General features: G+C 43.3%; 1 protein-coding gene across 3 annotated transcripts in view; it reads right to left on the bottom strand.

Moving 5' to 3' along the window:
* Window positions 1–13064: 13064 nt before the first annotated feature.
* Window positions 13065–17148, bottom strand: part of TSPAN9 (tetraspanin 9) — a 166719-nt gene continuing 162635 nt past the window's right edge. For all 3 annotated transcript variants that reach the window (XM_065641053.1, XM_065641062.1, XM_065641047.1), the window contains one exon: window positions 13065–17105. In XM_065641053.1, coding sequence (XP_065497125.1) covers window positions 17034–17105 — 72 coding nt within the window. In that variant the 3' untranslated portion in view covers window positions 13065–17033. The remainder of the gene's footprint in view (window positions 17106–17148) is intronic.

Here is a 17148-nt window from a genome sequence, read left to right on the forward strand (position 1 = left end):
CGCTGGAAGAGGAAAGGGGCGGGGCAACAGCTGTTATGGCTCGCGCTCGATAGGATCGTCACATAGAGGGGGCGAGGCCTGGAATACAAATACGCGGCGGGGTGGGCGGGGACAGGTTGGGGTGTGTGCCGCGCTGTACAGAAAAGGGGGTCCCTCACAGTGGGTACAGCCGTGGCCTGCCGCGGCCCCCACCCCCGCGGGCGCCTGGCGGCCTCCCGGCGGCGGCGTTGCTGCGACTATCGCCCGTCAGTCATACGGGCTCCGCATACAGGCTCCGGCAGTCTTTCCGGTGTGTAGGTAGCATTTGGAGGTGAGATGCTCCAGTGCAGCACCCCTCACTGCTCTGTACCACACAACTTCGGTTTTTTTAGTTCTTCTGATTGTTGGCTGTCCTCCTGGGTAGCAATGGGCCTCTACTTTACCAAGGAATTTCTACAGTCTATAATTTCCCTGTGAAATATGCATATATAGAATAATAGAATGATTTTGGTTGGAAGAGACCCTCAAGATCATCGAATCCAACCGTTAACCTAACACTGGCAATAAACCATGTCCCTGAGAACCTCATCTATGTGTAGGAAACAATTATTTTGCAAATATAATAGGCTCAGGCAGGATCTCTCAGCAAAGCAATTTTTTTAATAACAATATTGCAACACCGGGTGTTCTACCTAATTGTAGGCACACATAACAGGGCAAAAAGGCCCTGCTTATATCCCCCCAAAATCCTAGCTGCGATTTCCCTCCCCTGTTCCCCATTGGTTGGGTACTTCAGGCTTTACAGACTACCCTGACGCCTGCCTCTGTTTGCAGACAATACCGTTCCCCTTATCAATCTATGTAAGATATGGATTCCTGGTACTTTGGCTACCCTTCCCTCTAAATTAACTTGTAAATACAGGTATCAGTATGCATACAGGTATCCGTATATATTCTGGGAAGAGACTGTGTTTTACATTAAGGATTCATAGTCCAATGTTTCTCGGTCCTTCCTCCCTGCTGGGGTGAGGCGCCAGGTCTTCAGTTATGTAAAACCAACAGTTCTTCATTAAACGTTCCTTACAATTTTCCTCCTCTACTTCTTTTTACTTTTGTTGTTTTTGCATTATCTTATGATACAGTCTAGCAGGTGGCTTCAAGCTGAGACAACATAATTTCACATTTTTCTTCAGGAGTTATGCATTCAGCATTGCTTCTTTCTTCTTGTTCTTTTAGCAGCATCATTTTTTCTGAGTATGGCAGTGGCCCTAAAGGCATTTGATTTGATAGAGCTGTCTCAATAAGGCGTTGAACAAGTCCTCGGACACATAGGATGATGCAGCATGCTATAGAAATTAGTGCTCCTGCTACTACGTTTAAAGAAGTAAAAACAGATACTATCATTTCTTTCCATTTTCCAAACCAAGATTCTAACAATCCTGTGAGTGGACTATCTATTCCTGAATTCTCAGCCAATTCTTCTGCTAAAGTTGTGAGTCCTTGCAAAGCTCTGGTTACACATACACCACCTTTTTCTGCCAACATCATATCTAGGACCACGTTATTTTCCCATGCCATTCTACTAGTAGCATCTAATTGTTCAGCGATTCCTTTAACTGCTTGTCTAGTATAACTTATAAATCGGTTATAATAAATGTTATTTTTCCAGTCTGCATTCTGGTTTATAGTTACCCACCAGAGTAAAAAGGATTAAAAAACCACCATTGCTTGATTTCTTGCTTTGTGTTCATTGGGGACCCCTCTGGGAAGCCCACTCAAATCAACATAAACTCTGTCATCAAAGGAAAACCCTGAACTCCTTTTTCTGTTGCCCTGATGAACCACAGTGTTCAAATGCCAGGGTAAAAGGAATTGCCAATTGAAGAATGTCACTGGTACCTTCCCAGTGCGGGGGGTAAAATGGAATGAAGTGTCATCTTCCCACAGTACCACCAAAGATCCACTTAAGAAGCATTTGAGGATGTATGAGGATCAACTGCCCGTGACTCTACACACCTACTCATGTTCCTAGGAACCTGGTATCATTCCTGCCCCGTCGTGAGAGACAGGCAGTATGATTTTGAATTTTTCCTGAAAATGCCAGGGGAATTTTGATATTTTTCCCCTGTAAGGCTTGAAATAGTAGGGAGAGAGTATGACACGACTTATTTCCCCATGCCACAGAGTCTTGGTATAAGGCTAAGATGTACTCCATTCCCTGTCAATCCTTGCTCCATCCCAGAGGGAAGGGTACCACCTGCGCCACAGGCCTTCCTGGTGCACATGCATAGCAATTGCTCTTCTTTAGGTTTTGCACCATATATTTGATCCATTCTACCCAGGCATTTGTATCTCCATATCCTGTTTCTACTTCAAAGGTTTCTCTTAAATCTGATATTTCTACAACAGTGACCACTTTAGGGTCATTTGGCAGGACCCAAGGTCCTATTTAGAGGTTTTTGATTCATTCTTCATTACTATTGTTCTTTAACACTTACATTTTGAACCTTCCCAGGGCATCTTTTCCACTAATGTCTGGTCGTGATCCATAAACCCCACTTACTGAATCATCTATTCCCTGTATTGTAATTAGCAAAGGGTTGCACTGCAGGGACTCACATCCCAAAAACTATGCAGTTATTTAAATCATCCTTAGACTCAGTTCCCTTGGACACAGGTATTTATTTTCATAACTCAGTTCTCTTTAGCTCTTACATCCCCACAATTAAGGATCTGGCAAGGATCTACTCAAATTGTTAGGGAATCTGCAGTTTCAGTGATGTTAATGTTAAGTAACCCATTTGTAAATTCTACATAATACAGGATTAATAATGCCCCAAAGTTCCATTTCATTTTCATCTCTATTTTTAGTCGAAGGGGGTCGTCAGTTGCCGGTACTTGCCACTCATTGTTGTCCTTTTGAGGTTCGATTGGCCCTTTAATCTATGTGTAATGAGTCCACCCTTTCTCAGCTGGTCATACTGCTGTCTCGGTGATCAGCAGAACTTGAAATGCTCCTTCCCAATCTGGCTGAAGCTTAGTTTCCTTCCAGGATTTAACCAGGACCCAATTTCCAGGCTGAAACTTGTGAGCTGCGAACTAAAGGCAGAGTTTGTGCTAGAAGCCCTTGGTGCCTGAGAGAAGATAGAAAAGAAGACAATCCAAGTATACAGTTTTTGAGAAATATATCCTTAGTTTCAACTGTGGGGGTCTACCCGTTATTTCTGCCCAAGTATGGTAGCCCAAGCAGTATTTCATAAGGTGAAACTCCTATATCCTTGTGAGAAGCAGTTCTGATTCTCAGCAAGGCTATAGGTAGACATCTAGTCCAGGATAGTTTAGTTTCTAATACTAATTTTGACAATTGCTTCTTTAAGGTCTGGTTCATCATTTCTACTTTTCCAGACGAAGGGGGATGCCAGGGAGTATGAAAATCCCAAGATATCTCCAAACTGTCCATTAGTCTTTGCAGTACCCTGGAGGTAAAATGTCCCCCTTGATCTAAGTCTGTATTTTCCACTATTCCATATCTAGGAATAATTTGTTTCAAAATCACTTTTGCTACCACTGCCACCGTGGCAGTGCTCAGAAGGAAAGCTTCTACCCACCCGGTAAGGTGATCAACCAATACTAGTATATATTTAGTTCAATCAGCTACAGGTAAATCAACTTGAATATTCTGAAAGGGTTGTAAACTTGGGACTCCGCACTCCTGCAGGCTGCTTTCTAAGTGCCTTTTTATTTATTTTTTTACAAACCACCCATCTTTCACAAATTTCCTTGGCTATAGTATAAATTCCAGTACATCTATATTTTTGTAACACCATGTCACACATTGCTTGTGTTCCCCAATAACTCTCCTGATATAAAATTGCTAATACCTCCCTCATGATTTGCTTATTTAACATTTCTCTACTATCTGGGAGTACCCATTTACCACTCTGTTCCCTGGCTCCTAATTCTTGGAGGACTTATTTTTATTTTTCATTGAAAACTGGAATTTCTTATGGGGCCAGGACCTCAAGCATGAGACAACTTATAGTTATTACTTCAGGTTTTAAGGCTGCTTCTCAGGCCATTTAATCTGCTAACTGATTTCCCCTGGCATAAAAGGAGTTTCCTCTCTGATGTCCATTAACATGCACTACAGCCGCCTCTGTTGGTGACGTCAGATTACATAAAACTTGTCCAACTAGTTCTTCATGAACCAATTCTTTCCCTTTGCTATTAATTAGACCTCATTCTTCCCAGTTTTTCCCGAAGGCGTGCACTACTCCAAATGCATATCTAGAATCATTACAGATGGTACCTTCTTTTCCTTCTAACATTTGCAGTGCCTGATTGACAGCTTATAGCTGGCATGTTTGAGCTGATCAGTTATTAGGCAACCTTTCCATTTCTCTTATTTCACCACTCAGACCTTCAATGATGGCAAACCCATTGTGTCTTTTCCTCTGAATTACCCTTGAAGACCCATCTTTGAAGAGGTGCAGCCCCTTGTCACCTCTCCATAGGAAAGCAGCAGGGTTTAACTTCCTGCTTTCTTCCACCAGAAGAGCGGTTGCTGCTGCAGTTTGCACACACTCTGGCCAACCTCAAGACGCTGCGTCTAAGAGCTTAGATAAGTGTGCCATCAGTTGTCGCTTCCCCCCCAGCCCATTTGCTGGTGGAGCAGTGTGAGAGGCAGTACGAGCCTCCACTCTGTGCAAGCATCGCTCAACAATAACAAAAACATCTCTGTATTATCAACACTGTTTTTAGCATAAATCCAAAACATAGTCCCATACTAGCTACCATAAAGAGAATTAACTCCATCCCAGCCAAAACCGACACAAACTTTCAGGGAATATAATATCTTTCAAATTTTCTCCTTGTCACCCCTCCCCCAGGCAATAACTGTGTTTCCACACCCAGAGACTGTAAAAGATTTGTCTCTAATAAATAAGCTGGGGAATCTTCCACTAATATATACCTTCCCCATACACTTTGAATTCTTATTATCACAAATAGGAATTTATTCATAATTGTCTCTCCTTCCCCCCTGCTACCCCATTTATTACACTCTGTCTTCAGTTTTAGATCTTTTTAGGGTAGAATTTAGAAGGGATAGGGTAGCTTCCATTGCTAGTAAAAACTCAACGTCACGACCTCCTACTTTACCAATTATATGCCCTTTTGCGATTTAAACAAGTTTCCCCACATAAAAAACCACCACCAAAAACATTTTCAGCCCCTCTGATTTTTCCAAAGTGTATTGAGTTTGCTTCCTTTAGTCATTTGGAACGGTTGCTGCCCTAGAGGTAAATATCCCAGATTTCCACAATAATAGTATTCCATTTTCTCCCATTCTTTTACTTTTATCACCAACTTTGGTCTAAATCCTCCGTGTTTCTTCCCCTTCCAGTCTTTATCTTTCACCTGCAAATTCCTAGCTAAAGCTGCTGCTAACAAATCAATCTCCTTCAACTTTTTGCTTCTCTTCCCGACCATCATACACAAACGTGACCACACTCAGAATTTCTGCAAATTCTTCCTGCCAACCTGGCACATGCTCACTGAAATACTTCCATAGACCCACAACCACACTTGCTACCAGTTCATTACAAAGCCTTCCAAAATCTTCCCCAGTCGATGCTGGGGTGCTGCTCTGGCTTCTGTCTACATTCCCGCGCTTCCGTTCAATTTACTCTGATCTCCTCAAAAGCTTGAAAGCTTTCATCAGATTTTTAACCACTGTTTGGCAATTATCTCCATTTGTTTGATTATTATAGTCTCAATTAGAATCACCTTGGGGCCAGGCAGTCCAGTTTCCCCCTGTCTGTAGAGTTAATTCCACATTCTTTTAAATGATCTTTCTGGACAGACCAACTCTCAATAACAGGTTAACATCGGCTCAGGATGGATTATATCATGAAAAAAAAAAAATTAGAAAATAATGATGCACATCAATCCTCATCTTCCCTTGAGTTTGATTTCCTCACATAATCAAATTCCCAGAGTCCCAGGGGTGATGGGTGCATCCATGTAACACTGGAGAGCATTCACACGCACATCCCCTCCCCCTCACACTTCTTCCCCTACACACACATACACACACACATCTGCTGCTGGCTGCACTGCAAAATAACTTTAGCAATCCCAGGGTAAAGCCCAGCAAAAGCAGTAAGGACAACAAAGACAGTTGAGGAGGGAATCAAGAGGTGATAGAGAGAGCAGAGCATAGGGTGTTGCAGACACCAGCTCTGCAAGCACCTTAGTTAAATTACTCACAACTGTAGCTAAAATTCTTTCTCGAGGTTTTTATACTCGTTTTCGACCATCCTCTTTATGGTGGTCATATGCCAAATCATCCTATACATACCAGTAATTCATTTGTCCAGGACATCTGTTTTCTAGGTGATTTTTAGTTACAATTTGCCAATCTTCTCAATATAAGGTCATTGCATGCTTTTCTTGACGAACTTCCTGTACCATAAATATTTTCCCAATTTTGCAATACCTCAGCCAAGGGCGTTCCCTTTTCTATGCCAAGTTTTATTTCCCATCACTAAAAAAAATACAGGGAGACCCTCCCATTGAGTCATGAGGTTCAGAAAGGACCCCCTTGCTTTCTAAACTCCTTCAGAGTTTAGAGTGCAGCTGGATCCAATCCTAGTCTCAGACTTGGTCAACAGTTTATGTCTAAAGGATATTTTCCCATTCTCAAGAGAGACTCGAACCCCCTTTTATGTGCACTTTACACTGATCAGACCATGCACTTTGCACTCATAAAGATGCTGCAGCAAGGGAGGGACTCAAACCCACCCTGGTATGGAGGAAGATTTAAACTCCCTACAGTTTTTTTATGTATCAGTTTAGATCTTGGTATAGCAAATCATTGTCGGATCTGTATTTTGTCCAGAATACCTGCCGCTCTATTATGGGCTCTTTTGTCCAGACAAAACCACAATATTTTATCATTTTCTTTTTATCCTTAACACCTCTCCCCAGTACCTTAACATCCTCCCTAAAGGACTGTATGGAGGAATGTTCTCAGTGGTTTTTCCTTTATCCTCCCTAGGCCTAGCATTTTTCCTTTCTATTTCCCATTCTGAGTCCCGAGGCTTCTCCTTCTGCCTCATCCCTCCTCTCAGAACGCCCCCGACCACCAAGATAATACTTAACAGTCTGTTTTCTTACCTTGGTCTGTGCACAGAGTTGCCTGGTCGCTTGTATTGTGCCTCCCCCTTTCTTCTTTATCCTTTCCCCTATGGTTTGCAGGGATCCACCTTCTTCCATACAGCCTCGGGCTTTCTGTCGGTCTCTCCTGGAGTCCCCACCGACGATCCACAGGACCATTGAAATCAACGGGGCGCACCTTCCTGTCCTTCGGTGATAGAGACCCCCAAGATGATGACGTCTATCCCAGACGAGCCCCCAGATCTGCAGGAAACAATTATTTTGCAAATATAATAGGCTCAGGCAGGATCTCTCAGCAAAGCAATTTTCTTAATAACAATATTGCAACACCGGGTGTTCTACCTAAATGTAGGCACACATAATAGGGCAAAAAGCCCCTGCTTATATCCCCCCAAAATCCCGGCTGCAATTTCCCTCCCCTGTTCCCCATTGGTTGGGTACTTCAGGCTTTACAGACTACCCTGACACCTGCCTCTATTTGCAGACAATACCCTTCCCCTTATCAATCTATGTAAGATATGGATTCCTAGTACTTTGGCTACCCTTCCCTCTAAATTAACTTGTAAATACAGGTATCAGTATGCATACAGGTATCCGTATATATTCTGGGAAGAGACTGTGTTTTACATTAAGGATTCATAGTCCAATGTTTCTCGGTCCTTCCTCCCTGCTGGGGTGAGGCGCCAGGTCTTCAGTTATGTAAAACCAACAGTTCTTCGTTAAACATTCCTTACATACGCGTCTTTTAAACACCTTCAGGGATGGTGACTCGCTCTACCAGTCAACCACTATCCAAGGTCAGAAGCAGCAAGGAAACGAAGTCTCCCAAAACTCATCTCAAAGCAGTGCTTCTCAGAGGGCCTTGTCCATGAACTAGTTTAAAAACACAGAGGAAATCAAAATAAAATTAAACAAACAAACAAAACCAACAAAAACCCAACCAAACAAAAAAAACCCAAACAAAACCCCCCAAAACTAACCAACCAACAGCAACAACAACCAAAACATGCCTCAGGCTGGAGTTGCCCGTTTCCATAAGGTCACCCCTGCTAGTCACTGTCCTGCACTCCCTGGGCATTTTTTTGGTCACCAGCTGCATGGACAAGATAGTCTGCAAGAGAGCAGACCACAGGCACACACAGGAACTTCTTTACTTGCCTGTGGCTTTACCCTCACCTGTGACACTGAGCAAGGCCTAGATGCAGCTCATTTCCCTTAGGCCATGGGTGATCAGTGGATATGCCTTCATGAATGGCAGCAATTCACTGGTGAATGGAAGAGCTTGTGGAACAAATAGAAATATATACAGCTAGCATTTGCTAGGATGCCCTCAGTGCCATTTTGTAATAATCTTTTGGGGATTTTGTGTCTACAGTCTGCATTTATGTTAACGTACAAGCGAACCTTGACAGAAAAAAAGTGCAGCAGCTCCCAGAGCACTTTGGGCCAGAGCGACCGTCAGTGACCCTGCAGCGAAAGGCAGTCTTCTCCCTCATCAAGCAGGGCTATGGAGACTAAATGATGTCAGGTAAAGCATTTTTGTAAGGGGTTTGTGGCCACTTGAGAAGTGCTTGAAATCTTAACCTGGTCCTCAATCCGGGACTAGCACTAGCTGTCCCCTTCACATCAGCAGGCTGGCAACCAGCTTTGAACATCACAGAATCACGCAGAATCACAGAATGGTTGGGGTTGGAAGGGACCTCTGGCGATCATCTAGTCCAATCCATCTGCTAAAACAGATTCCCATAGCGTAGATTGCATAGGAATATGTCCAGGTGGGTTTTGAATGTCTCCAGAGAAGGAGACTCCACAATCTCTCTGGGCAGTCTGTTCCAGTGCTCTGTCACCTTCAAAATAAAAAAGTTTCTCCTCACATTCAGATGGAATGCCCTGTTTCAGTCTGTGCCATTGCCCCTCACCATCGCCTTTGTCAAATGAGCTGTTGCAGAAATTGCCTTGGTGTCAGAGGAAAGTGTATCAGCAAGGAGTATTGCAGCAGTGACTCAGGGGAGGAATAAGACCAGCTCCAGAGTCCCATGCTTACCCTCTTTGAAACTGCTGAGGCCGGACCTGTGAGCCCAGTTGCTCATGCAGCCATACAAGGATGAGCAGCATTGCAAGCCTGCATCACGCCACACAATGCCACCACGTTTCTCTAAAGGAAAACTCACACAGAGTTCAGCTGCTGGTGTGTCCTCTGCCTGCAGTTCATGAGCCAAATCAGCTCTCAGCTGTAGGAATTGCAAAAGTCCCACGGCAATTCTCCACACAGCAGGGCTATACAAATGTATCAGAGAGAAGCAGAGATCAGAGGGAGCTTCCCAGGAGCTCCACATCTTCCTGCAATGACACCTCTTGCTATGTCCTGATGAGTCTCCCCTGTCCCATGCTGAATCCTATGGCTAAGATCTCAGACCAAACATGACCTTCTCTTTTAATCCTAACAAGAGTTTTGTGTCACTACATTGTTTTAGCACATGGGGATGCAGTTGGAATGAAACAATGATGGGAATATGGGAACAATGGTCTCCAATGACCTGTCGTGGATGAGTCAGGCACGAACTCGAAGCCAAGGACCGCAGGTCAAACCAGTTTTGCACAGATCACAGCAGCTCAGCTGTGCCAATGGGACCCTCTTGTGTGGGAGCCCAGGCTCTGGCGCTCTTTGCAGCATATAATACTCCTCTAATAATGTTCCAGATTCGTTCACAGAAACACAAGACTGAAGCATTTTAGTGCAAGGCTTCATTTTTGCCTGATTCTGTGTTGCATACATGATTTTCATTAGAAGCAGGAGAGTCACGTTGTGCATCAAGCCTGCCAAACCCCTTGGTCAGTTCATCTGAGTTGGCTCAGCTTCAGGTACCTGAGCTAAAAGCACCTGGTCAACATTGGTCCTAACTTCATGCCTCTTTTAATCATTGAGGAGAAGTGAATGGCCTCCTAGTCATGGTGTGACTCTGAAATTGCAGCTGACTTCCAGCCCGGCAGCAGCACAGACAGATTTTGTCATGGGCTTTCCAGTCTTCCCATGGCTTGGCTCACAGATGCTCATCTGGATGTGAAGCATGATCCCTTACAGCAACTCAGGTCAGTAGTCCTCCTTGCAAACCTGTTGACATCTGAATGTGTGCTGCTACAGCTGATCCTGGTGGGTCTGTTGTGAGCCTTCCACCTCTCTCATGGCTGGGACCTTCACGGTTTTTGATTCCTGGCTAAATGTACTCCCTGATAGTTTTGTCCAGGAATTTGAATTGCTCTGCTGTCACCCTTGAGTTCAATCTTAGATGTATTTCTGGAGAGCAGTCCTCATCCTTCTAGGCCAAAATATACAGTTTCTTTCAGGTCTCTCTCCATTGTGAGAAAGATTGCTGGATTAGGGAAAGAAGCACGAGTGTCTTCCCACAGCCCCATGTAGCAGAGATGGTGATGGCTACAGCACCACAGAGAAACTTTCTGTTCCCTGAACATTGCTGACCTTACTTGTGTAAGGTCCGCTCTTAGGCCTTAGGTCCTGAACTTGGTGGCAAAATTGGGCAATGATGTGGAGCATTACCACAGTAGAACAAGACTATGGTGGGGACCAAAAGGCAAGTGGGACAAACATAAGTCCGTGGGTCCACTGGAAATGTGCCCAAATGTGCTGAGCGAGCTGACCAAAGCCACTGCACAGCTGCTCTCATCTTTGAGAGGTCATAGTGAGCAGGTTCCTGATAATTTGAAGAGGCATATGGCACCCACCCTCGCCATCTCCCCCAAAAGGCAAGAAAGAGCCCCCAGAGAACTACAGGCTAGTCAGCCTAACCTCTTCCCCGGGAAGATCACAGTGCAAATCCACACAAAATCTACTTCCAGTTGTATGAAGGGCAAGAAACTGAGTGGGAAAAGACAGCATAGATTTACCAAGGACAAGTTATGCCCAGCCAACCTGACAGCTCTCCACAGTGAGACAACTATTCACTTGAATGAGCAGAAAGCAGCGAGTGCTGTTCACCTGGACTTCAGCAAGCTCTTTGCCACAGTTTGCCATAGTAACCATGTAGCCAAACGGTCGAGATATGGTTTGGATAAGTGGAAGATAAGGTGGGTGAATAACTGGCTGGGACTAGTGAGCTTAAAGGGTTGTGATCAGCTGTTCAAACTAAGTGGCAGCAAGTTTACTCTTTGCATTTCTTGGGGATTGACACTGGGGCCAATATTGTTATGTTTTTTTTAAAAGACCGCATCTTAAGCAACATAGTTATGCCCTGCCACAGGCTCCTTCTGCTCTCCTCTCGATGCCAAGATCCTCCCCATCAGTCTTTCTCACTCAGCTACTCTGCCTGCTTTCAGAGGCTATTTGAGATTTTTTTCTTCACCACTCAAAGCATACTCTACATGCAGTGGTGTTCTTCTAGTCTGTCTCCTACTTTCGTGGCCCTCCAATGGTACCATGTGTTCTCTTTGGACTAACATCTTTGTCTCTGGGAGGCTACTCTCTGCTCTCCCAGCATTCTTTCAGTCTTCCTGCTATATTTTGTTATCTTTCACATTTGCAGGCTTTATGCTATTTTCTTACCTTCTCTGAGACTATTCTGTCTTTGAATTTCTTTCAGGCTCTCTTCTAGTCTTTCCAGCTCCACAAGGCTTCTCTGTTCTCTGGAACTCTCTCAAACTTTGCACTTTTTTTCCCTAGACTCTCCAAAACTGCTGTGGCTGCCCTTCAGGCTTTTGTTCTGTTCCTTCCTCTCAACTGAGGTGACTTCGGAGTGCTTTCAGTCTTTCTGCTGTTCCCCTGTTCCCCTCCTGGCCTCTTCTCCCCACCTCTTCCCCAATTTTCTGAAGTTAAACTGGGGTTTCTGGGTCTGTTTCAGTCTCTCTTTAAGGTATGTGGCATCTCAGCAGCTACTCTTCCTTCTCCTGGGACTTTTTCAGCCTCCGTGCTTGATTCTTCCCTTCTCCAAGGCTATTATCTGTTGTTCTTTTAACCTCTCTCCTTTTCTTAGCAGCTGAAGGCATACTCTCCTACTGCTCTTTCAGAATCTTTCCTACTTTCTTGTTATCATCAAGGTCTGTATGTGTTCACCACGGTTCTTTCAGGCTTTCTGCTAGTTTCTTTGCCTCTTTGAGGCTAGTCTGTGTTCTGTCTTTTACAGATTTTGGATCAATTTTCCCTTCTTTGGGCACTTTCAAGATTTCTGCCTTTTTTTTTTGACTTCTCTGAGGCTACCATTGGTACTGAGTACTCTGGAGCTCCTTTAATATCTCTGATACTTTCTTGTTATCACTGAGCCTCTTCAGTATTCTCTGGAAGGTCCTTTGCCATGTCTATTTCTTTCTTGGCCTCTCTGACACTGCTACATTTTGTTTCCCTGGGCACTTAGAAGCTTTCTTCCCTTCCCTGAAGCTACTTTATGTTCACTTAATCTCTTTCAGACTCTGTTGCTTTGTTGGCTTCTGCTTGGCTCCACTATTTCATCTGGGCATCTTTGAGATCATCTTCTACTTTCCTGGCATTTGGAGGTCTATGCTGTTATCTTTCTCTATCTCAGTGTTTAATCAATTGTGATGGTTTCTCTGAGATTTCTCAGGGTCCTCTGGATGTCTTTCAAGCTCTCTACTACTTTGTCATCCCTTTGACTATTCTGTATTCTCTGGGACACTTGCAAAGTCTTTCTTGTATTACAAGGCTCTCAAAACTAATTTGCTGTTCTTTGGGGATCTTTCAGACCATTTCTGTTTTAGTACTGTTTCGAAGCAGGATGAGAAAGGATGGGGCAGGAGGGGAATATTTTCAGAGAAGCAACAGCTGCAAGAGCTCTAGACTTCAACTGCAGTGGAGTAGGAATATTTTGGAATTTTTTCGTCCCCTTTTTGTCTTGGTGGTACTTGGGGTTAGGAGAGAAACAAGCTCAGAGAGGCACCTTTAAAAAAATCCTTTATTTTTATATCATCCTAGTAAAAATCTTTCATATAAAGGTGAAAGTAGGTATTGCATAGAAGAAACACTGGTGCAAACATCATTTGGTGGGAATGGCAATTTTTTTCTTAGTGTCTACTTTCTACTGCATAACACATGGCTAGTCCATAGGCAAATACCTCCAGGTTTCCCCATGACAGCTAGAGGATGAAGCTGCTCATGTCTATGGAAAGAAGTTAGGTGAGAATTTTGTGCGCCCTATTCCATGTGGCTCCCAAGAACCATCTGCTGGGAAAATACCCTTTTCCTCCTTGCTTTTTCTATGCCTGACCAATAAATTGCTCAAGAAAGACCACGAGGATCAGTTCAGCCACTCTCTGCTTGCAGCCTTCCTGTATATGAGTTTGTATTTCATGCATATAAATGGAGGAGTGGACACAGGATAGGAGAGTTGGCCTAATGTGACAATAGTCCAGGAACTCAATCCATGACATATACAAGGCATCTTCTGTCATCTTGGAGACATTTATGCCATTGTTTTTATCATCTCACATGCTACTTAGCTATGGGCACTTATTCTGAGGGCCCTCTACCTAGGCTTCCTATAGCTAACAACCTTGGTACCACCAGGAGGGAAGAGAATTTACTGCTATCACTTGAACAGCTTTCAAGTAGAGGTTCTTTGAGCAGTTCTATTATGTTTCTGCTTAAGTTGTGCTGCAGCTTCCAAGCATGAAGGACAGTGAGAGAGCAGGTTTGCTACACTCTGAAGGAACACTCAGAGAAACAGCACTTTCACACACTTGAACTGTGCTTTCATGAATTAGAGATACAGAGAGGTATGCATTTATACAAATCAATATTTGTATATGTTACAGATACTTTTACTCAGTATCAGTTTTTATTTTAAAACATGCTAAAGACTTATAGTTAAATAGTCAGAGTGACATTTGGGGAAAACACATAGACAGCCACCCACCAGCATAAGCAAAAAAAGTGCATACATACATGAGCCAAAGCTCCCTTTGACCATTTTACAGGACAGTTAGTGCCTTCTCTGACAAACTGACTGATACAGCTCCACACCTCCCAGGGCTGTTTTTTGTTGCCTGGAAAATGGCATTACTTTTCTGCTCCTTTCAGGATGTCTGTCATCATCTCCCATCAGAGAGTCAGCTAGAGGCACAAATCAGCCCTGCTTTGACCCCCTTCCAGTAGGTGGTTTCATAGAGATGAATACATGAAGCTCGTGTAACTATCTCGCTTAATACTGTGCTTAAAATGCCAAAAGTAGTCACTAAAAAAGATTTCAGGATCTATGCTGCTAGATCATGAAATGGAATGAAGCAGTCTACAAAAATAAGTTTGGATGGAAGGCGAAGTAGCTGAGTTTGCAACTATGCATTTCATCTCTGAGTTACTCAGAAACATTTTTTATTTCCTTATTTCTTCCACTAATATATTTTATCATGTTCTGTAGAAAAACTGACTGCAGATTAAAATCTAAAATGTGGCAGGTACCACTGTGCGATCCAAAAGGACAGAGATGATGCTCCTGCTCAGCCCTGCACCCTGCTTACTCTTTTTGAATGCCAGAGAAAGCTAGAGAAAGCTAAGCATATCTGCCCAAAGGGAGAATGCAGTGGAACCATCAGATTAAAATCATCCTGTCTTTTCTTGCAAAAATGGGAACGCATCTTAGCAACTTCGGATACAGTCTTACATGTAGCAGCAAATACACTGGGCATCAGAGCCCCTTCTTCAACATGGAACATCCATCTCCAGTGGGGCTCACATGCTCCTGGTCCCAATTTTTGTTAGAAATGGAAGTAAAACTGGATTCAGCTTCTGTGCTTTCCCTCTGCTTCCTCCCTGACTTTTTCGAAGGCAATCCAAGTGAAAGAGCTGAACCCATATGGCATTGTCTGCTCCAGTGGGAAACAAGAGCCCTGTAAAACTTCGGGCATTTGTGCTCATATGGGCAAGGGTCATGCTCTAAGAATAGTAACCTCCTTCTTCAATGCAATACCCAAATTCACCTCTGTCTCTCACACGTTCACAGTCCTTTCTGTCACACTGATTTCATAGGAACTCAAAAAAGTGACACACAGGCCACATAAAACACTATTGCTGCCAGATATACAGATGCATGCAGGACCTACTAGAAAGATAAACAGGGGGCTAAAAACTCCCAGATACGAAGTGGCTCAACAGCTATGTCAGCTCACAAGGAAAAGATAGGCTGAATGATACAATGAAAATGGTATATTTAAAAGTTTAAAGTATAAATATTCAGACTGGACATTAAGAGAATTTTGTTTACCAGAGGAGCAGTTTGACATGGCATGGTGTTGAAAGGCACAAAATCTGCATCCTCCACAGTTTCTGAAACTCAGCCAATAATGTCACAGTAAACCCCATCTCACATAGATGACAGTCCCCCTTTGAGACTGACATTGGATGAGGTAACCTCTGAAGGTCACTTCTGACTGCTACTAGTACAAAAAGCAGAGCTGAGTTGAGCGCTGACTGGAGTTAAATCAGAACATCCTCCAACATCTAAGCCTTTCCTTCTTCCTTCACAGATCAGCAAAAACCTGCCACAAAGAGCAAATGGGGGCTGCCTGTAATGAAGCACCATTCAAACTAGAGAAATATATGTTCAAGTTTTCTAACAGGAATGTTGGTAAAAATATGCATTGCAGTGAACTCTGAACTACTCCACTGGATGAACTTGGCAATCCATCAGCAAGAACCAATTCTGTACTGAAGGTGACACAACATATGCTGCCTACAAGTGCTATTTTGGAAATTGCCCCTTTCCTGCATCATTTGGTCACCTTTAATCAAACCACCTTTTCCAGCTCAGGGAGATGGCTGTCATCTGCCTGAGGAATCCCCTTCAATGAAAGGCATGGCATGACAATATTGCCATCAAATTGCCATCCCCTTTCCTAATATCTGGCAACATGCTATGCCTTGGACAAACTTTCTGAAACACACAACACAATCTGTGAAGTCTGTTTCAAATGGCCAGTAGGTCAGAATGCAATCTCTCTGCTTTGTGCCAGGGAGCAGTAACTTGCTTAGTCAGTACTTTTAGCTTTCAAAGTAGCATGACAGCAAAACAGCCAAACACTGCTTTGGGCGAGTAAAGGCATGGGAACTTAGCCTCACAAGAGCAGGAAGCTTACCATATGGTCCAATAGGATGGCATTGCATTCCATCTGAGGCAAGAGCTTCTGATTTGAAAGGGACCACCTTTGTTACAGAAAGGGCATCAAGGCCCTGATAAAGGTAGACGATGCCTCCCCAAGGACTTGAGAAAAGTTATGCCCTTCTTTGTCCACACCAACTATCAACTTTGAAGAACATGTCCTCTGGAGATCGCACAGTGGTTCCCAAATTAATGTACAACAAATGTGTAAAACCAAAACCAGTAAGAAGTCAGGCAACTAAATTCTAAGCTATATTCATCATAATAATTATAATAATAAAAAAAGTATACACTGTAAGGTACAAGAAGCTGCAAAGCAAAGCAGCTCAAATTCAGTTAGAGTGGCTTTTCTGAATCTTCCAGTAAATTGGACATGAGAGTTGAAAACTTAATGGAAGACTTTGAAGAATTCTCCCTTGAAGTTGAACACACATAATTTTTGCACATATAACATGGATTAGTAGAGCAAAACTTTTTCTTAAGTTAAGAAACATTCTTAAAGCAGAGCTATGATTTTGTGTAGAAAATCCATTTGTTTGGTGGGTTTCCCCTCTCTTTGGCAAAAAAATGGCAAACGTGAAATAGACAAAAAAATGAGTCAAATAAGTTGTGATAATAACTGCACAAGTAACAACAAAGTAGATCGGTCAACGGGACGGATTCCTTCAGCAGAGCTAGGCTTGATACTCTTTGTGATCGTTCCTTTTGTTCATTTTTATGAAGAGACAGAAGGGTTGATGTGATAGTATTTCAGAGGCTTTAGGCATCGTATTTTTTGCCAGTCCTGTGAATCTGCTGGAAGAGTATCATGGAGAAGGCCATGCCAAGAATCTGAAGGAAAACAAACAATAAGGGCTTCAGTACAGGGAGGCTG

This window comes from Caloenas nicobarica, chromosome 1, assembly GCF_036013445.1.
Source record: "Caloenas nicobarica isolate bCalNic1 chromosome 1, bCalNic1.hap1, whole genome shotgun sequence".
In the NCBI taxonomy this organism is placed as follows: Eukaryota; Metazoa; Chordata; class Aves; order Columbiformes; family Columbidae; genus Caloenas; species Caloenas nicobarica.